The sequence below is a fragment of the Nerophis lumbriciformis genome, linkage group LG20, assembly GCF_033978685.3.
Source record: "Nerophis lumbriciformis linkage group LG20, RoL_Nlum_v2.1, whole genome shotgun sequence".
Classification (NCBI taxonomy): Eukaryota; Metazoa; Chordata; class Actinopteri; order Syngnathiformes; family Syngnathidae; genus Nerophis; species Nerophis lumbriciformis.
This window is the reverse complement of record NC_084567.2, coordinates 26,329,249-26,351,667: the sequence shown is the minus strand read 5'-3', so window position 1 is coordinate 26,351,667 and position 22,419 is coordinate 26,329,249. Positions and strand designations below refer to the sequence as shown.

The 22,419-nt window shown below is 38.8% G+C and overlaps 1 protein-coding gene across 2 annotated transcripts in view; it reads right to left on the bottom strand.

Moving 5' to 3' along the window:
- Positions 1 to 22,419, bottom strand: part of wdr91 (WD repeat domain 91) — a 36,963-nt gene that overhangs the window by 3,991 nt on the left and 10,553 nt on the right. For both annotated transcript variants that reach the window (XM_061980708.2, XM_061980707.2), the window contains exons 6-14: positions 21,376 to 21,485; positions 13,609 to 13,783; positions 13,335 to 13,523; positions 11,277 to 11,452; positions 9,773 to 9,827; positions 9,612 to 9,707; positions 9,452 to 9,546; positions 3,592 to 3,745; positions 2,923 to 3,031 (exon numbers count right to left, since the gene is read on the bottom strand). In XM_061980708.2, the coding sequence (XP_061836692.2) occupies positions 2,923 to 3,031; positions 3,592 to 3,745; positions 9,452 to 9,546; positions 9,612 to 9,707; positions 9,773 to 9,827; positions 11,277 to 11,452; positions 13,335 to 13,523; positions 13,609 to 13,783; positions 21,376 to 21,485 (1,159 nt within the window). The remainder of the gene's footprint in view (positions 1 to 2,922; positions 3,032 to 3,591; positions 3,746 to 9,451; positions 9,547 to 9,611; positions 9,708 to 9,772; positions 9,828 to 11,276; positions 11,453 to 13,334; positions 13,524 to 13,608; positions 13,784 to 21,375; positions 21,486 to 22,419) is intronic.

Here is a 22,419-nt window from a genome sequence, read left to right as displayed (position 1 = left end):
CAAGAAAGACAACAACAAATGAGCAATATTTTGCACTGTTATACAATTTAATAAATCAAAAACTGATGACATAGTGCTGTATTTTACTTCTTTATCTCTTTTTTTCAACCAAAAATGCTTTGCTCTGATTAGGGGGTACTTGAATTAAAAAAATGTTCACAGGGGGTACATCACTGAAAAAAGGTTGAGAATCACTGCAATAGAAAGTAAGCAGTTTATAACAGGAAATTAACAAGTAGATTGATAAGGGTCTAAAGCAGGGGTGTCAAACTCAGTTTAGATGGGGGCCACACAAAGAAACATCTACTCCCAAGTGGGCCGGACTGGTAAAATCACACCACGCTAACTTAAAATAAAGACAACTTCAGACTGTTTTCTTTGTTTAAAAATAGAACAAGCACATTCTGAAAATGTACAAATCATAATGTTGTTGGGTTTTTTTTTTTTACACTTACATGTTGCGGTTAATAGTATTCTATCATTATTTGTCGATATTTATACTTTCTGAATAAATTATGTGATAATGTTCACCAGTCAACTCATTGGTGTTAATTTTCAATCTATTAAGATAAAAAAATAATATCAAAATCAAATTACAGGATGTTATTAGGATGTTATTTATGTAGTTTGTTCAACATGTGTGTGTGGGGGGGTGGGGTCGTGGCCTGCGGACCTGCAGCGAAACGGGGTGTGCCAGGACCGGCTTCGAGATCAGCGACAGGTGCGTAGATGACCCAGATATGAGTGTTTGTCTGATCACCTGTCGCTCTGTTAAAGGGGAACATTATCACCAGACCTATGTAAGCGTCAATATATACCTTGATGTTGCAGAAAAAAGACCATATATTTTTTTAACCGATTTCCGAACTCTAAATGGGTGAATTTTGGCGAATCAAACGCCTTTCTATTATTCGCTCTCGGAGCGATGATGTCACAACGTGACGTCACACCGGGAAGCAATCCGCCATTTTCTCAAACACATTACAAACACCGAGTCAAATCAGCTCTGTTATTTTCCGTTTTTTCGACTGTTTTCCGTACCTTGGAGACATCATGCCTCGTCGGTGTGTTGTCGGAGGGTGTAACAACACGAACAGGGACGGATTCAAGTTGCACCAGTGGCCCAAAGATGCAAAAGTGGAAAGAAATTGGACGTTTGTTCCGCACACTTTACCGACGAAAGCTATGCTACAACAGAGATGGCAAGAATGTGTGGATATCCTGTGACACTCAAAGCAGATGCATTTCTAACTGGACTGAACAGATCAGCTTTCAGGAAAAGAGAGCGGATGAGGGTATGTCTACAGAATATATTAATTGATGAAAACTGGGCTGTCTGCACTCTCAAAGTGCATGTTGTTGCCAAATGTATTTCATATGCTGTAAACCTAGTTCATAGTTGTTAGTTTCCTTTAATGCCAAACAAACACATACCAATCGTTGGTTAGAAGGCGATCGCCGAATTCGTCCTCGCTTTCTCCCGTGTCGCTGGCTGTCGTGTCGTTTTCGTCGGTTCAAACCGATATGGCTCAATAGCTTCAGTTTCTTCTTCAATTTCGTTTTCGCTACCTGCCTCCACACTACAACGATCCGTTTCAATACATGCGTAATCTGTTGAATCGCTTAAGCCGCTGAAATCCGAGTCTGAATCCGAGCTAATGTCGCTATATCTTGCTGTTCTATCCGCCATGTTTGTTGGTATTGGCATCACTGTGTGACGTCACAGGAAAATGGACGGGTGTATATAACGATGGTTAAAATCAGGCACTTTGAAGCTTTTTTTTAGGGATATTGCGTGATGGGTAAAATTTTGAAAAAAACTTCGAAAAATAAAATAAGACAGTGGGAACTGATTTTTAATGGTTTTAACCCTTCTGAAATTGTGATAATGTTCCCCTTTAAAGGCAGCAGTCGGGAAGGAGAAGGGAGAGTGGTTGATGGTGGGTAACGAGCACAAGCGAGAGAGACAGAGATGCCAGAAGCCCTTGGCTGAAAAGCAATGGAACAAACATTTAATGAAAAATAAATCCCTGTTCAGAACCATGAACAAAGCTGTCATGTCTGTCCTTGGTGGTCCAAAGAACCCGGAGGAGCAAGACCTCCACAATGTGGTTTATTTATTTGTTTACATATGTAGCATAATCTACCAAGATACAAAGAATTGCTATTGCGACATCTAGTGGACACATTTAGAACAGCAGTTTCTTTCATTCAAAAATTTCGGCTCATTTTTATACTTGGCAAACTCATCCCGTGGGCCGGATAAAACCTGTTCGCGGGCCGGATTGTACGTTTGACACCCCTGGTCTAAAGAGAGTATAATACAACAACTACTGTTGGTGTGTCAGTACACAACAATGCCAAGAAGAAGGCGAATCGATCCATAAATTGGTGGTGTCGATAAAGGCAGTATCAATATATCATTGATACTAGAGTAATATGTCAACGTGTTATTTTCTCTAAATCATTTTGTTGTTTTTGTCAATGTTTACAAATTCAGGGACTAATTCCCTGGACACTGAAGGACTATGTGGGCAAAATCAAAGGACTTAAAAGAGCAGTAGATAGTAGTTTTTACTTTTATTTAGTTGTGTACTATTTATTGACTTTGCTTTAATCAAACAATTGTTTGTATTAAACTAGAATAAGGAACTGGTTTAAATATTGTGTCGATATTATTAAACTGTTATTAGCACTCACCATAAATAAATAGAAAAATGTATAGTTAATAAATATCGGCATTTGTATCGGTGCATCCACCTCATGAATGATTATATCGGAACAGTACTAACGTAATTACGTAAAATTGTTGAGCAGGCAAATGTGCATCAGGTGGCGATAATAGCTGATAGTTATCATAATAATAATACTGTAATAATAATTTGCATCGCTTTGACAATTAATCCCATTCCAAATACTGACCAAAGAGTCGAATAACTCCATCAGCAGCTCCGGTCACTAACAGGTTTCCATTGTGGTTGAAGGCGGTGCAGTTTATAGCTACTGGTTCTGGTTCTAACGTGAACTGGACCTGACAAAGAACAAGTAAATTGATTATGCGGAAAAGAATGCACATTTCTTGGAGCTAATTGTGTCTGTACAGTATTGTGTACAATAATACAAGGAGTGATATTTTTATTGGTAAGTGCTGCTATTTGAGCTATTTTTAGAACAGGCCAGCGGGCTGCTCATCTGGTCCTTACGGGCTACATGGTGCCCGCGGGCACCGCGTTGGTGACCCCTGATCTACATATTCACATTTCTCTTTACAACATGTTTGAAAATGAGTAGGAAAAAGCAAATCTTATTTAATCCTTCCCCCTTTCTGATTCATAGCCATTTCTGACACATTTGTTCACTTCCTGTTCTCATCTTGTAACACAATTTAAATCAATGAATTACAGTTTAATAGTTAAGTCAGTTATGATTCATGTAATGAGATTAATAATATCTCGTTTTCAATAAAGTTCACAATGTTTGTCAAAATTGTACTTTGTAAACAGTTAAAATTTGATTTAATACCCCTGGTAAAAAAAATATCATTACAATGTTATTTGACGCTAACATGCAATTACGGGTTTGGAGTTGTACCTGTTGTTTGACTGTCTTAGTGTCCCACAGCAGGAGCTGTCCAGACACCGGGTTGTGATGACGGACAGCAGGCTCAACAAGTCCATTTCCATTGAGAGCTGCAGCTGAACAGACAAAGGACGAACCGCTGGGACTGTAGGCTAAGGACAAGATACTGAGAGAAAGATGATTATTTAACACCACAATGTGGACTGTAACAACACACACATAATAAACATGCTGACAGTTTTTATTCATTTTCTAAAGCGATGGTCTCATTATAGCGGGGGTCAGCAACCCGTGGCTCCCTGGAGCATTTTTAAAAAAGGATTATAAATGGAAAAAGATGGGGGAGAAATTATTTTTTTTGTTTTAGTATGTTTTTTGTTTGAGGACAAACATGACACAAACCTTCCCAATTGTTAGAAAGCCCACTGTTTAATATGTTTGTGTGTATGCTTCACTGATTAGAGTATTTGGTGAACATTTTTTTGTTCTACTAATTTCGGCGGTTCTTGAACTCACCATAGTGTGGACTGTGACACAACAGTTTGTTTAATGTAATCACGTAAAATCTTCCACTCCTTTGTCTCATTTTGTCCACCAAAAGTTTTATGCTGTGCGTGAATGCACAAAGGTGCGCTTTGTTGATGTTATTGACTTGTTGGAGTGCGAATCAGGCATATTTGGTCAGTGCATGACTGCAAGCTAATCAACGCTAACATGCTATTTAGGCTAGCTGTATGTACATATTGCATCATTATGCCTCATTAGTAGGTATATTTGAGCTCATTTAATATCCTTTACTTTTATCCTCTTTGTATATAATTTAGTTTTGCATGTCTCATCACACATTATCTGTATGTAATATTGGCTGAATTTCAGAGAGTTGTTTGTGTGCCATGTTGTTCCAGACCACAGCAAACATAACCTAGCTTGCCAAAGATTGTAATAAATCTATTAAAAGAAGACAGGGTGCCGTTTCCTTTAACTTGGACACACACATCTATACCTTTGGCCATTAAAAGCCAGTCATTTCCAGGAGTTATCTCACCTTCTAAGTAGCCTCTGATTTACTAATGTTTTCCAATGTTGTAATAATGTGTAGAATAAATATTACATTTCAACATTTCTGTCAACGAAGATTTGCTTCAGCCTGCGACCCAGTCATTTTGATAGTAGGCTATTATAGCTAATATAGACACTTACGTCATGTGTTGCCTTCATTATAAGACTTATATACGGCTTTTCGTTTTTTGTATTTTTTAGTCCAATATGGCTCTTTCAAAGTTTTGGGTTGCTGACCCCTGCATTATAGTCATGCTGAGCTGGAGTCTATCCCAGCTGTCTTTGTCTGAGACACTCTGGAGCTGGTCATGAGTTAATCAAAGGACACATACAAATGTTCTTTGGTTTGCATACGCCCTGTTTTCGTAGGATTCGGTTTACAAGAACGTTTTCTCCACAAGTGTGCCTAGGTCTTCATACACTGTCTCAGTTGTCGTACCAATAAACATTGTGCGTAACAAACTATTATATGTCCCCATGTACTTTTCTCTGTACTTGACTACGACTGCAAAATAATTCACCCCCGGACCAAAGAAAGTTGGGAATACCAGAACTTTGATAGTGAGAAACACAATAGATTTAAGAAAGAACTCGTAAAGTACGAAGGTTGAGTTTGCAAGGTTTTCCACAGTTTTTCTTAAGGAAAAAACTGCTTCAGTTTTCGTACGTATTGGTCTTCCTTGGACCTCTTTGAACGTAAATGAGAACCAAGGCACTACTGGATTACAAACAAGCATTAATACCTACGGACAATTTACATTAAACAATGAACATAACATGCATATATCACTATGCAATGAGTAAAAATGTGTAAAAGTAAAACCACATTAGAGGGACCTTTACGCCTATGCCTAAGGGGTGCTAACTTTTCAAAGTATCTTAAACATTATATCCAGCCCTCTTCCGGCTTTTAGCACGTAATGACGTAAATTACAGTCCTACACACACGCATTAGCTTTATGTGTGGTCAGCTAATGACAGCGATTTGGCTACTAACGTTAGCTATCATTGAATGTATATTCTATCATGTCAACATCATATGAATTGTTAGTTGTATCTCTGCCACTGCTTTTGTGTATGTGCATTTTTTCCATGTGCGTGTGGATGAGACAGCGGTGAGAGACAAAACTGAACGCCAGACAAATTCCTTGGGCCGACGAATAATTTTTTTTTTCTATATAATTCGTAAATGTGAAAACTGTAGACACGTTAAAGTATATCATACTTGTCAACCCTCCCGGATTTTCCGGGAGATTCCCGAAATTCAGCGCCTCTACCGAAAACCTCCCGGGACAAATTTTCTCCCGAAAAATCTCCCGAAATTCAGGCGGACCTGAGTGACATGTCGACAGCCTGTTTTCACGTCCGCTTTCCCACAATATAAACAGTGTGCCTGCCCAATCACGTTATAACTGTAGAATGATGGAGGGCGAGTTCTTGGTTTCTTATGTGGGTTTATTGTTAGGCAGTTTCATTAACGTCCTCGCAGCGCGGCAACAACACACAACTACAGCAGTCATGTTTTCGTTTCTTATGTGGGTTTATTGTTAGGCAGTTTCATTAACGTCCTCGCAGCGCGGCAACAACACACAACTACAGCAGTCATGTTTTCGTCTACCGTAAAGCAGTTCGTCTGCCGTAAACAGCAATGTTGGGACACTCTTAAACAGGACAATACTGCCATCTACTGTACATGCATATGTGACATTAACATCTACGGCTTTTAGAGAGTGCAGTGCACAACTGCGCACACAACAAGGAGACGAAGCAGAATGCATCATCAGAGAGGGTGTTCAGCATGGTTAGAAAAATAGTGACAGAGAATAGAACAAGGATGGACAATTCAACCCTTAACTCAACAATGAGTAGATGAGTGTTATGTGTGTGTATATGTGTAAATAAATGAACACTGCAATTCAAGTATTTCTCTTATTTATTTATATATATATATATATATATATATAGCTAGAATTCACTGAAAGTCAAGTATTTCTTATATGTATATATATGAAATACTTGACTTGGTGAATTCTAGCTGTAAATATACTCCTCCCCTCTTAACCACCCTCCCCGCCCCAACCACGCCCCCCCACCACCTCCCGAAATCGGAGGTCTCAAGGTTGGCAAGTATGAAGTATATACTGTATGTTCTATCAAACCACCAATGGTAACATAAGATAGCAGATGGTGTTCTTGTTGTATTTCAGTTTAAAAAAATGGAACTTTGAGCAAGTTGCAAACAGCCCCTTTAACAACCATCCTTAATAGTACTTGCCATGAATTTACTTGAAGTAGTAAAATGACGTAATAAGCTGTGTAATGAGCTAAGTCATAAAGAACACGGATTCCTGTTGTGTTACATTCTGCCTTACATATGTAGAACTCTATCATCACTGACCAACAAAACAGGGGGGTCCCCACATCTGCGGTCCCCTCCAAGGTTTCTCATTGTCATCCCATTGGGTTGAGTTTATTCTTGCCCTGATGTGGGATCTGAGCCGAGGATTTCGTTGTGGCTTGTGCAGCCCTTTGAGACACTCGTGATTTAGGGCTATACAAGTAAACTTTGATTGATTGACTTTGATTTAATATAGCTATAAAATAAGTTTTTTTGTGTGCTTTGTTTATTGCAGTGTAGAATATAATACACAAATATCTCCTATATGTGGGCAAGGGTACCTTTTGACATTTGAATCGGTGCAGTGTCAATTCTCGGTACCTAGGTATAGATACTAGCACGCCACGGTACCAATTTTCGGTACTTTTGTGTGTGTTCATGTATTAATATATGTTAATTGTTTAATAATAAAATCTTTAAAATAGATTAATGTTACACTAAATGTTTTGTTGGTTACTATGCTGGCAATAGCTTGTTTTCTTAAATTTCTGAATCTAATTTGCAAGAGTTATAGAGCAGTGGTCCCAAACCACCTGTCCGGGGACTGGTACCGGTCCGGTACGCATTCGCTACCGGGTCGCACAAAAACAATAAATTATTTATAAAAGACCACATTTTCTCCGACTTAACTTGTCCTATCCCACCAGACACACCATTAAGCTTGTTCATAGATGTACAATAAAACTCCTGATAGAACGTATAAGTTGCCATTTGTCATATTTGTTACATCTTTGTTACATGGGACAATGGACAATAATGAACGTATAAAATTTAAAAGTTTCAGAGGCTAATTTCCATCTGCAGTCATACACATCAGGTATGTTGGCCAAAAAATAAGCCCACAAACTAGCGAAAATGAGCAAAAACACAAAAGACTTAGGAGAACTTTTTTGCAAAGGTAAAAAGCCAGGGCTCCGAATAATTCAGCATGATGGTGAGTAGTATTTTTTAAGCACTTATTTTTGCTGTATTTATCAGCCACAGGTGAAAATAATCCCTACATTAAACCAGTCTCTGGTGCAAAAAGTAGACTTTATATGCATATGTAATTCCACAATGTTAGATGGCAATAGCTTATAGACTATGTTGTGTTGCCCAGTCAGAAAATAGTCTTTGCCACGAAGATGAATGTGTCAGTTGCTGCCTACAAAGTGTTTATATTGCATTTATTACACACAAGCTGTTTGATTGTAACGTACATCTTAGTTGTAGTTTTATTAACACATTTTGAAGTGTAGAAATGTAAAATGTAAAACCTCTTATGCTAATCAGTTGCATGTATATGGCACAGTCAGTGTAAATTAAAATGAAGCTTGCACATTATGAAGGTGAAACCCTACTTTATTTCGGATCGTCTTCTATCAGACATACTTGCTTTATTTGCAAGGAAAATTGCAACATTACGTAGATGCAGTTTGGCCGAGTCCGCTCTGACTGCTGCATGAGTGCTTGTTTACTCACCGAGGGTTTGAGCGGGTGACGAGTCTGCAACCAGACGTGGCAAGAAAGGTATCGAAATATAGTACCGTTTGATTTTACGTGACTCAATACTTAGTAGTACTGACAGAATTGAGTCGGTACACTGCAAAAACTGAAATCTAAGTAAGATTAATTATCTCAAATAAGGGTGATATTTGCTTATTTACTGTCTGTTAAGATAATTCTTCTCACTAAGCAGATTTTATGTTAGAGTGTTTTACTTGTTTTAAGGGTTTTGGTCCTAAATTATCTCAGTAAGATATTACAGCTTGTAGCTGAGATTTTATGACCGATATTGAGTAAAACATGCTTGAAACTAGAATATCAACTGATGCAAAGCTGTATCATTAACACTCACAAGTATAAAACTACTTTTTTAAAGTTATCATTTCTTACTTCAAGCATGAAAAAAAAAATCATGATGCCGAGCGCATATCATTATGTCAAGATAATGGCACTAGCATTTACTTAATTTAAGAATATTTTTCAACATATTGAGCAAAAGGTCTCTTTTTTTTTCTACCAAGAAAAGTGCACTTGTTATTAGTGAGAATATAAGCCGATATGGGCATCTACATCAACTATATGATTTGCCTGAGAAGCTGGAAAGGACAAAAACATTAAATAAAATTAAAAAGAAAATTGTGAGAATATACTTATTTTAAGGTATTTTTGGGTTCATTGAGGTTAGCTAATTTTACTTTTGGAAAGTCTTGACAAGCCGAATTTTCTTGTTCTATTGGCAGATCATTTTGCTCAGTTCAAATAAAATACCCCTAATTTTTTTATTTTTTTTTCTCTTGTTTTTGAACACTGACTTTTTGCAGTGTACCTATAAAAGTAACACTTTCAATATCCATTCCTCCCTACATGTGTGTATTTGCAGTGTATACTTGGTACAAGTTCTGTGTAAATCATGTATTTAGGAGAGTGTACCGTGGATGAGTTTCATCAATGCTCATCTCATAAAGGTTCTTCTTGGCGTCTGTATCGTACAGCCGCACCGTCCCCACGCCGCTGCCCAGTAACAACTAAACACAAACACAACATATAACAAACAGTGTATATAAATAATACATGTACTGTATATTCATACCAGTCTATCTGGTTTGGTGGCCCACTCTAGTGACAATAGAGGTGACTTGGACATGATGGTGGCGTTGGTCTGCATTACAGGATTGAAGGACCACACCTGAAGAGCAGCAATGATTTATTATATTTGCAATCATTATTTTACACATTTTCTATGAGACTCACCTTAATAACACCATCCACATCCAAACTGGCCACCCGGCGACCAGAACAATCCACTCTTGAGACATGAAGACAAATTGACAGAGATAATATTCAAAGGGCCCAAACTTTTAAAGTTTTGTGTATTAAAACACGTGCAAACTTGATAGCACACTCAAATCTGATCTACCAAACTTGTGTGTAGAGGATTGCTTCTGTTTAAAGCGGAACTGCTCTTTTTTTGGAATTTTGCCTATCATTCACAATCATTATATTATGAGAGACAAGAACATACGTCTTTTTTTTTTTAGGATTTTAAAGATGATAGAAAAAACGCTTGGAGGATTTAGCTAATGGGAGTCACGGTTGTAGCCTTCAAAACCCTCAATCAATGTTTTATATACACACTAAAAGTCTATATATATGTATATAATGTATTAACAGAATCATTCAGAACAATATGTAATATGTACAATATTTACCGTAGTTTGGTCATTTTAATCATTGATTTCTTCCATGCATTGATTTCCGTTTCCACAGCAGTGCACTTACGGTTTCTGGCAACAACTGTGTGTCCTATTTCCGGAAACAAACACTTGTGTTTTTTAATCATGGCAGACTTGGTAATAGACAACAAAGACGACTATTTTTGGACAAATGAGGATTCACAATCTTATCTTTTTGAAGCTGAATATACGGAGGATGAACTACTGTTTCTAGAAGCCAGCACAAAGGAAGGGTGAGACGTTGGAGCAGACGGAAGCCGAGAGAGTGAGGTTGGTGTGACTCGAAGCTGTGATTGCGGAACTTGATGCTTTGCTATTTCAACATAAATAGCGTGCTTACTCGGCCAGCTGGACCATCCACACAACTGTCCATCGATTGAGTCACACTTTAATAACTACAGTACATGCGCCGTCTGGCTAAGTGTGTACCAACAAAAAATTAAATGTGGGCTAATACTGCTCTAAACATGCTGGTGTAAATGTGTCTGAACATAAATAAATGTTTAAGATGGACAAACAATTTTCAAGTGTAAAACTACCTCGGAGAATGTCTGTAAAGCAGACAGCGGACAACAAAGAAGTCTTTGGTGGCATTTCTTTCTATAATTAGAATTATGTATTACTATTATTAGTTATAAATAATTAGAACAGTACAGTAATTTGACAATGAGCTCTGAATAAGTGATTTTACAGCCATGGTGTGTCTTGCTTTTAGGTCTGTGTAGTCTAAAACAAGTAAAACATCAACACAGTTCCAATTGTTGTTACAATCCTGTGCAATTTGAGGTTAAGATTACAGAGAGCACTTTAACAATGATAACAAATTCATAAAAGTTGATTCAATGTGACTGGAAAAAAAAAATTCAAAACATTGCAACTTTTGCTGCAACATTTTAAAAAAGCTGCCACAAATTCAAACATTTTAGGCCGCACCAATTATAAAAACAAGGCGGCAAAATCCCATGGTAATGTTTTTTAGGTGTTTTAAGCACAAAAAAACCTGTGAAGAGAAGACCACATACCTGCAATGCATGATGGAGGAATGATGTTCTCCATATTCCTCCTGGCTGAGTTTGATAAAAGGCTGTTCTGCTGACAGCCCTCCTCCACTCCTGCTGCTGCTTAAGGAGTCGGGAGCTTCACCACAGGTCTCATTCGAAGGCTCCAGCTCTCCTCCCTCCGCCTTCTTCTCTTGTGGCTTGAGGAAAACACAGATTTCTTGTAAGAAGAACATAAATAGTAAATGGTCAGTATTTATATCGCGGTTTTCTATACTTGAAACGATACTCAAAGTGCTTTACATTATAAAAACCCCTTTTCCATATGAGTTGGGAAATTATGTTAGATGAAAATATAAATGGAATACAATGATTTGCAAATCATTTTCAACCCATATTTAGTTGAATCTGCTACAAAGACAACATATTTGATGTTCAAACTGATAAACATTTTTTTTTTTTTTGCAAATAATCATTAACTTTAGAATTTGATGCCAGCAACACGTGACAAAGAAGTTGGGAAAGGTGGCAATAAATACTGATAAAGTTGAGGAATGCTCATCAAACACTTATTTGGAACATACCACAGGTGTGCAGGCTAATTGGGAACAGGTGGGTGCCATGATTGGGTATAAAAGTAGATTCCATGAAATGCTCAGTCATTCACAAACAAGGATGGGGCAAGGGTCACCACTTTGTCAACAAATGCGTAAGCAAATTGTTGAACAGTTTAAGAACAACCTTTCTCAGCCAGCTATTGCAAGGAATTTAGGGATTTCACCATCTACGGTCCGTAATATCATCAAAGGGTTCAGAGAATCTGGAGAAATCACTGCACGTAAGCAGCTAAGCCTGTGACCTTTGATCCCTCAGGCTGTACTGCATCAACAAGCGACATCAGTGTGTAAAGGATATCACCACATGGGCTCAGGAACACTTCAGAAACCCACTGTCAGTAACTACAGTTGGTCGCTACATCTGTAAGTGCAAGTTAAAACTCTACTATGCAAGGCGAAAACCGTTTATAAACAACACCCAGAAACGCCGTCGGCTTCGCTGGGCCTGAGCTCATCTAAAATGAACTGATACAAAGTGGAAACGTGTTCTGTGGTCTGACGAGTCCACATTTCAAATTGTTTTTGGAAACTGTGGACGTCGTGTCCTCCGGATCAAAGAGGAAAAGAACCATCCGGATTGTTATAGGCGCAAAGTTGAAAAGCCAGCATCTGTGATGGTACGGGGGTGTATTAGTGCCCAAGACATGGGTAACTTACACATCTGTGAAGGCGCCATTGATGCTGAAAGGTACATACAGGTTTTGGAACAACATATGCTGCCATCCAAGCAATGTTACCATGGACGCCCCTGCTTATTTCAGCAAGACAATGCCAAGCCACGTGTTACATCAACGTGGCTTCATAGTAAAAGAGTGCGGGTACTAGACTGGCCTGCCTGTAGTCCAGACCTGTCTCCCATTGAAAATGTGTGGCGCATTATGAAGCCTAAAATACCACAACGGAGACCCCCGGACTGTTGAACAACTTAAGCTGTACATCATGCAAGAATGGGAAAGAATTCCACCTGAGAAGCTTAAAAAATGTGTCTCCTCAGTTCCCAAACGTTTACTGAGTGTTGTTAAAAGGAAAGGCCATGTAACACAGTGGTGAACATGCCCTTTCCCAACTACTTTGGCATGTGTTGCAGCCATGAAATTCTAAGTCAATTACTATTTCCAAAAAAAAAAAAGTTTATGAGTTTGAACATCAAATATCTTGTCTTTGTAGTGCATTCAACTGAATATGGGTTGAAAAGGATTTGCAAATCATTGTATTCCGTTTATATTTACATCTAACACAATTTCCCAACTCATATGCAAACGGGGTTAGTACATTACATTAGCACACTAATGGCGGAACCTGCCATGCAAGGCGCTAACCACGACACATCAGGAGCAAGGTGGGTGAAGTGACTGGCCCAAGGACACAACGGCCGTCTGTCTGGCAGGTATGGTCACTCTACCATCTGAGCCCCGCCGACCCAACATAACCCATAATGTCTAAGTGGAAATGGTCAACTAGACACCTGTGGTGTTGGTTTAAAGAAGAGCTCCTTCCTCTCTTTTTCATGTGCCTGGATTCTCTTATGGCGTGAATGAGAAGGTTGGTTGGTCTGCTGGTTGGACTGTTGGAAGGTGGACGTTTCGCTGCTGGATGTCTGACTGGAGAATGGTTTCTCTTTGGCATTCCTTTCAGCGTCTTTGGTCTTTGAAGGCTACAAAAGACATTTAGGATGTTGACCCATGTGAAGGTCCGACAAAGTACACACTGATTGTGTTATAAAAGTATGTTATTGTCACCTGACTGCTTGTTTGGTCCTTTCTGCCGACGACCGCTTGGCTCGGGGAAGACGCCGAAGTCAGCTGCTTTGTTTTTACTGCGGGAGTGCGCCGGCCTTGTGGTAGCAATGTGGAGAAGAAGTTTCTGGATGATGTGCTGGCGGCACTTACAGCTCGCTGGCTTGACACCAAGTCCCTGGAAGACAGAGCGAGGGACATTTATCCAGAAAAAAATCCATTTGAGGATATTACACAATGTTTTTGCCTACTTTTACACTTCCATTAGTTGCTACGATAACTACCTTCACCTATAGAGTGTTAATACTGATTAAAATGAAGATGTTGAGGATTGGTATTTTAGAAGCGGCTTCACACTGTGGATACATGACCATGCTTGCCAACCCTCCCGAATTTTCCGGGAGACTCCCAAATTTCAGTGCCTCTCCCGAAAATCTCCCGGGACAACCATTCTCCCGATTTCCAGCCGGACAACAATATTGGGGGCGTGCCTTACAGGCAAAGCCTTTAGCGTCGTCTCTCACCTGAAAAGGAGACTATTATATATGTCTCCGTTATCCATAGGTTTATCTATAACCCATAAAGTAGGCAGGCACGGAGCTATTTCTCAGCGTGTGTTTATTCCAGCCGGCACGTTAATGAACTGACACACAGCATCCGGATTCCCATCATGCATTGCTTCAAAACTACGGCAAGTAGTAATGTCCAAAAATATAACAGAGACGAAAGCAGAAGAACGAAGAAGAGACAGTCATGGCGACGACGAGTAAGAAGAAGAAGTACGTTTGCAAGTTCCAAAATGATTGGAAACAAGAATTTCAGTTCATCCAGGACAGCTCGAAGGGGAAGGGTTATGCTGCCTGCAAATTTTGTAGATCAGATTTCTCGATTGAACTCGGTGGCCGAAATGATATAGTCACTCATGAACGGTCGGAGAAGCACAAGGCGGCGGCAACGCAGCACCGGTCACAGCCCAGTATTATGGGCCACCTTGCTAAATGGAGACCCGAGGGTGTAACATGCCGAGACAAAGATGGCTATGCTGATAGCTGCAAGCAACATCCCGTTCTCATTTGCGGATGTTTTCAACAAATCCGTGAAGGATATGTTCCCGGATTCAGAGATCGCTCGCCAGTACTCAAATGGCAGAACAAAGGCTACTCAAATAGTGAAAGGTAAGTGTTATTTTTTTTTCAAGTAAGCAGCAAGTATAGTACAGTTAGTGAATTTCAGTGAATTCTAGCTATAAATATACTTCCCCCCCTTAACCCTGCCCCCCACCCCCGCCCACCCCCACCCACCCCGACCCGGCCTACCTCAACCCCCTCCCAATCTCCCGAATTCGGAGGTCTCAAGGTTGGCAAGTATGTACATGACACCTTTGTTGTTGCTTGTTTTTAAATTAATTTTTATTAAAGACACACACCCTCCTGGATTTCATGCAACTCCTGCATTGTGTAACTAGGAATGTAGAAATGTAATTGTGTCCTCCTGAGCGTGTATCCCCTTTGAGGGAATCTTTCACGTGAGTACAATCTTTAGCATGTAAACATTGGGACACAGCTGTGGTAAAGATTTGCTGGGCTCTGCAGCTCATCAGTCGATGAGTTAAAAAAGGCAAGTATCGGTCCCCAATCCAATTCCATGATTAGACATCTCTATCAATTAGTATTTGAGCTCGTATTGGATCATCCAATACTCAAAACAATGTGAAGGTCCAAGGAAGTCAGTAAAGATGTAAGAATGAGAATTGTAGAAGTTAGTCAAGTATTTTGGAAAAATGTCTAAAAAGCTGCACATTCCAACATCATCACTTCAAACAGTTGTACATAACGACAGGTTATTTGGATTCGTCAACACTTTGTCAAGGTCTGGAAGCAGAGCCAAATAGTCATAATCAGATGCAAGGAAATAGTTTAGGATGTTGAGGAACAATCCAGAAAAGCAGCAAGACTCAATCCTAACATGAACTGTAGTGCCACTGTCCACAGTGAAGACACATTTACATGACTATGGACTGATAGGGTGTCCACCAAGAAAGAAGACCCTGCTACAAAATCAACATCCTCACTCTACAATGAAACATACAGGCATTCACATGGACAACTTAAATGTTATCTGGACTACAAGGTTGATGTTTAGACCTATGTGTTTACAGTAAATGAGAAGAAGTATTTTTGTAGGAGTCAATATGAACTTTTCAAAGCTAAGAACTGTCAACCATGGTGCTAACATCATGTCCTGGACATGTTTTACTGTCACTGCAACTGGTACAAGCTACTAAGTAGATACAATCACAAAAATACCTATCAATTCTTCATCTTCACATCAAATCAACAAATTGATGATTGAAACTTGGACAAACTGGACGTTCCAACAGGACAATGATTCAAACATGTCACAACTGGTTTTAGAATGAATAGTGCAGACTAAAATGTTCTTACCAAAGTTCTGACCTTTACCCTATAGAACAGTTGTGCATTATGTTTAAAAGTGGGCTCTCTGCCAGGAAAACAAACAATTGAAATTAAGCCTAGCTATTGTACCAAGAAGAGTGGTCAAATAATCACACAGAATGAATTTTGAATGATTGATCATTTAGTGACAAAAAGCATCTAGTAAAAATAAAACTTGCATAGGCACATTTGCCCAAATATCAATGTATGTACTGTACTTTAAGTACAGTAGTGTATCTTTTCATCTCACTTGGTTTGTACTGGAAAACTTTAAATCAAAATGTAGTCATCTCAATAATGAAAATGACAATAGTTGTATTTGGCAGCGCAAACAAATTAAAAATAAACTATTGTTCCCTTTGTCCTTTGACATGTTCTTTTGGGGTATGTGATTGTGAATAACTTTTTTCTTTATTTTACTGCACTGGTTATGGATTTGTTCATTTTCACTCTTCTGTTAGTATTTTTACTTAATATGAGCCGAAAATAAATTTAACTTATCAATATATAATTTAACAAACCTTTGCGTCTTATTAGGTGGTGTGAATTTATTTGAAAAGTTGAAGGTCAATTAATGAGATTTTTGTTTGTCATGACAAAAAACAACAATCCATTATGTGAATTGTTTATTTTAGAAAATCAGCACAAGTTAACACAATAATACACACTTTATCAGTAATAACTCGTCATAAATTATATTTATTGGCTAAGATGACCAACATGCAGTAGTTTGCAGAGAAACAGCAAAACTCAACACATGTAATATTACAAATTATCATTTTTGTATCTATTACAAGTCAGCACACAAAGTTAAAAATAAATGTAATTACAATCGGGGTTCAATCCTTTTGTGCAGTTGAAACACCATTTGATTCATGCTCTGTATTACACTCACTCTCAATTGCTGGCTTAGGACACAAAAGCGGACAAATTCTTTAAAAATTTGAAATAAAAATATTTCCATTGGCATTTGGACCGCACTGTGGTCAAGTGTCATGTTTGCCTCACAGTCTGCAGATCAAACATTGAAACACATCCCAAAAACATTTTATGTCAATTGTAATAATGTAATAAATTATATTATAGTAACTGGATAGTGTAATAGAACAGGTTATTTGTTTAGTGTAATAAAAACAGATTATATTAATATTATAATGTATTTTTCCCATAGGTGTCAATCTGAGGGTGAATGCTTGTTTGTACAGGTCCCGAGAATAATCTCATTCATCGGGTCAATGTATTCTTTCAATTAATTGATCACAACTATTCAGATTGTCTACAAAGACATTTGACCTCTTATTCGAGCAGACTTCTTCAGTTCATGCTCACAGACTTAGGTAGGACAGCTCTAGTCTGAGGGAATGGTGTAGGATCCAAAGGATGTATCCTCCACAGGAGGAGACGTGCCAAGACAAGGATGCTTTGGCTATATTGTGCTGCAAAACGACAGTTGTTAAGATAAAAAGATGAAACCTCTGCCAGCACAACGGTCATTATGAATGGAATCACCCTTGTGCATTGAGTTGTATCAGTGGGTAAGGGGGTCCCTCAAACTTAAAGTGTCTGTGTCCTGTTGTTTTTTTATTAGAGGCTAAATTATTGAATATCTTAGGTAGAAATGAAAGGCCAAAATTGTATGTGGGGGGATACAGTGGGTGGTGTTGCAGATCTCTCTACCCCTGCCCCTCAATTTAGGTATGTTTTTTCTACTTTGACATTGATAACCTCCCTCATGCTCCTTTGAAACCAACTGTTTACTCCAGGGGTGGGCAATTAATTGTTACCGGGGGCAGCATGAGCAACCTGAGCACTGTTGGAGGGCCACACCGACAATATTTCAATTAAATTTTGCTCAAATTATTTTTGATATACCGTAAGTTAAATAATAATAATAATTTCATTTAACCTAACTTAACTTTATACAACCTGAGCACTGCTGGAGGGCCACACCGACAATATTTCAATTAAATTTTGCTCAAATTATTTTTGATATACCGTAAGATAAATAATAATAATAATTTCATTTAACCTAACTTAACTTTATACAAAAGCAGATTGCTTTTGATGGTTTTATTTTTAACACTGTCTTACACAACACTTCTTGATGTATAATACAATGCAAAAATGTCAATTTCTGTCACTTTATCCTGCATCCTCTTTAAAAGTCCAACATTTTTCCCCGTCAGATTTGGACAACCATCTGTTGTCACACCTGCCAGCTTGTCCCATTTCAGTCCTAACATGTCCAAACACGCATTTACCTATGTGAACAAGTCATTACCTGTGGTTGTCTCTTTAATTGACTGCATGTCTGCCAGCTCCTCCGTGATTTGAAAGTCTGCAGTTATCCCACGTAAGATGAGCAGCTGGGCGGTGTTACGTACATCACACCTCTCAGACAGTGCTTCGGGAGAGTGACACGTTCTCAAATGCGCCCCTCTTCTTCGGGCATATCAGCGCAACAGAGTCCAATAAGCACTCCTTAATAACCTCTCCGTCAGAAAACGCCTTACTTTTTCTGGCGATTTTGTGAGAAATGACGAAACTTGTCCTGATGGCTGCATCTCTGGGGGTGTGAAATTTGGCAAAAAATTCTTGTTGGGTTTGCAGTTTTACCATCAACGCATCAGCCTCCCTTGCGCGCGCTTCATCAGACAGATTCCGGTACTTTTCCTCGTGCTTCGTCGTGTAGTGGCGATTCAAATTATATTCTTTAAACACAGCAACCTGTGTACCACAAATTAAGCACACGGCTTTACCTTTGATTTCTGTAAAGAAATACTTGGCAGTCCATGTCTTGTTGAAAACACGGCATTCGTCATCAACTTTTGTTTGAGCATACGTCCACACGGAAGTAATACAAATAACGCTTTTCAAAACAAAAGCAGCACCGTTGTATGCCAGCGGGCCGCCGAATGCCCAGGTCTGGTTTACTCTGTCCAAAATGTGAAAATTTTTGTCCTCAAAAAAGTGCTGTTTCTTTTTCAGGTGCAGGTTGACAGCTAAGTCTTAACATGAATAGTTTGCCCATCATCAGTAAATAAATCATGATATAAATCAGTGCATTAGTGGGTGGTGTGAGTCAAAAAGGTAAGTATTAGTCAGTATGTGTGTTTTTTTGTTAAATCCCAACGTAGAGGTCCCTATCGTCTCCAATGTGGACATCACAACCACCATATGATGCAGGACTTTCATCCATTCATTCAATCATTTAGCCTCTAACAAAGAATCAACACGACACAGCTGGTTGTGTTGTGTTTGTAATTTGTTAGACGCTTTGACTTGAGGTGCGCCCTTGAACACTGACACAACTGAATGCTAACGAGGGTGACTCCATCTTAACAACAGTTGTGTTGGCAGAAGCTTCATTTCATTGTATCTTAACAATTGCTGTTTAGAACCATGAAACCATTCTTGCTGGGCCGTGACTCTATCCTTAGAACATAAATACTCTGGTCCTGCACCATCCCCTCAGACTAGATCTGTCTTATCTAGTCTGTGAACCTGAACGAATGAAGCCTGTTTGGATGAGATTTGAAACATCTTCTAATACAATTGGTAACTCTGTTCTCTTAAACCACTATTGGTCACATATGCTAGCTGTTGAAGATGTTCCTATATTTCCTGGTTAAAATGTTTACTGTTTGGTAGGACTGGGCGATTAATTTGAGTTCGATAACGGTGATCAGCTGGTAGAAAATTTCCTCGATCAAACATGGCGGATATGTCTGTTATAAGTCACCGCAGTGGTAAACAGTGGGAAAGCAACGGTGCTTGGTATAATCCTGTACGGAACAATCCTCCTTTATTGACCGTGATCCTGTGTGTGTCTGTGAATGTGTTTGTGTACATTCGGTGAACAATCAGCGTTGTGCCTCTTCCCATTACAAAGCTGGAAGTACTGCCCAGAAGAACAAAATAAAGCAATATGACTAACACTAGGACAGAAGTTGAAATACAACATTTAAAAGGAGTAGCGGCTTTAATGACAGTCTTAACTTTCACTATCTGCTGCAGCGCACCAATAATCCTGCCCTAAATGCGGACTTGCAGGCACTCAGAACGTCTATGTGACTGTATTGTTCCCCACTGAGAGAATCAACACACCCACTAATTTAATCAGAAAAGGTATTTTTATATCTAAATATTTTTAATGAGACTTTTTGTTTATGTGTCTGCAAAGATTTCACTACTCTGATACAGCACGTACTAAAAAAACTCCACACTCTGTGTTCTTTTGGTTTGTGGATAGAAAAACATGTTGCTGAAATAATCATTAAACTTGTTTTGTGTGTTGGTACACATTATTTTACAGTATCTCAAATTCAAACTGCACTTTAATGTATTTTGGTGTAGCATCCCGGAAAAGTTAGTGCTGCAAGGCGTTCTGTGTATTTGTTCTGTTGTGTTTATGTTGTGTTACGGTGCGGATGTTCTCCCGAAATGTGTTTGTCATTCTTGTTTGGTGTGGGTTCACAGTGTGGCGCATATTTGTAACAGTGTTAAAGTTGTTTATACAGCCACCCTCAGTGTGACCTGTATGGCTATTAATCAAGTATGCATTGCATTCACTTATGTGAGTGTAAAAGCCGCATATATTATGTGACTGGGCCGGCACGCTGTTTGTATGGAGGAAAAGCGTATGTGACGACAGGTTGTAGAGGATGCTAGAGGCAGTGCCTTTAAGGCACGCCCCCAATATTGTTGTCCGGGTGGAAATCGGGAGAAATTCGGGAGAATGGTTGTCCCGGGAGATTTTCGGGAGGGGCACTGAAATTCGGGTGTCTCCCGGGAAAATCAGGAGGGTTGGCAAGTATGCCCTACGTCCATAATTTACCGGATATGTACCGCTCCGTACAGCGGCGTTTTAAAAAGTCATTCATTTTACTTTTTGAAACCGATACCGATCATTTCCGATATTACATTTTAAAGCATTTATTGGCCGATAATATCGGCAGGCCGATATTATCGAACATCTCTAATTGTGATATTAATCGAGATCAAATTACATAAAAAAATTAATCGTGATAATTGTTTTGCCATATCGCCCAGCCCTACTCTGAGGTGATTATTTGTGAAGTGACATGCAGCAGCTTTTAAAGCCAATGTTAAAGATCTTACATTAGAATTTCATGTTGACTGCTAAAGACAGACTAACTCTTCAATATTATGTCAAAAAGTGTCAAAATTACATCCCAACATACACATACACGCACGCACACAGTATATCTAATAGCTAATTATTTGACAACAAGCTACATATTGTTAAGAGTCAATGGTCTCAGAGGAGAAAAGACAGATGTTAATTTCTCACAGCTCAGTGTCTCCCAGACGGTCCATATTCTGGACATATGCCGGCAGCTTGTGATGGACCACCTCGTCTCCATTCTTTTGGTCTCGACCGTCTGTCTGCAGGGCGAACAGCTAAAGGAGAAAATGGGATCATGTAAATAAATACTTCATGGCATGAATGTTGAATTAATTTTGTCCCCTAAATGATTTATATTTTTACAGTATGGAATGATTATAGAACTTACATCTAAAATGTTTTTTTCAAAACAAGTGTGAATTTATTTGCAATCACCTCAAATTTACTTAGGGTCCAGATGTCAAATACTGTAAAGATAAATATAGAGCATGCATGCCATCTATAGAACATTTGTGTACTACTGTATGTTTAAAAGTGTGTGCCAGGAAAGCATTCAATTAAAATGAAGGTGAGCCAAGTCAAAAATTCACAGAGAAGTTTGTTAATGAGACAAAAAGTGTTGAGGTTGAGCTGAAACTTGGTAAATGACATTTAAACAAATATTAGTGGGATTGTAAATGCATGTACCGTATTTTTCGGACTATAAGTCGCAGTTTTTTTCATAGTTTGGCCGGGCTCCAGTGCGACATATACAGGTAAAAGCCAGTAAATTAGAATATTTTGAAAAACTTGATTTATTTCAGTAATTGCATTCAAAAGGTGTAACTTGTACATTATATTTATTCATTGCACACAGACTGATGCATTCAAATGTTTATTTCATTTAATTTTGATGATTTCAAGTGGCAACAAATGAAAATCCAAAATTCCGTGTGTCACAAAATTAGAATATTACTTAAGGCTAATACAAAAAAAAGATTTTTAGAAATGTTGGCCAACTGAAAAGTATGAAAATGAAAAATATGAGCATGTACAATACTCAATACTTGGTTGGAGCTCCTTTTGCCTCAATTACTGCGTTAATGCGGCGTGGCATGGAGTCGATGAGTTTCTGGCACTGCTCAGGTGTTATGAGAGCCCAGGTTGCTCTGATAGTGGCCTTCAACTCTTCTGCGTTTTTGGGTCTGGCATTCTGCATCTTCCTTTTCA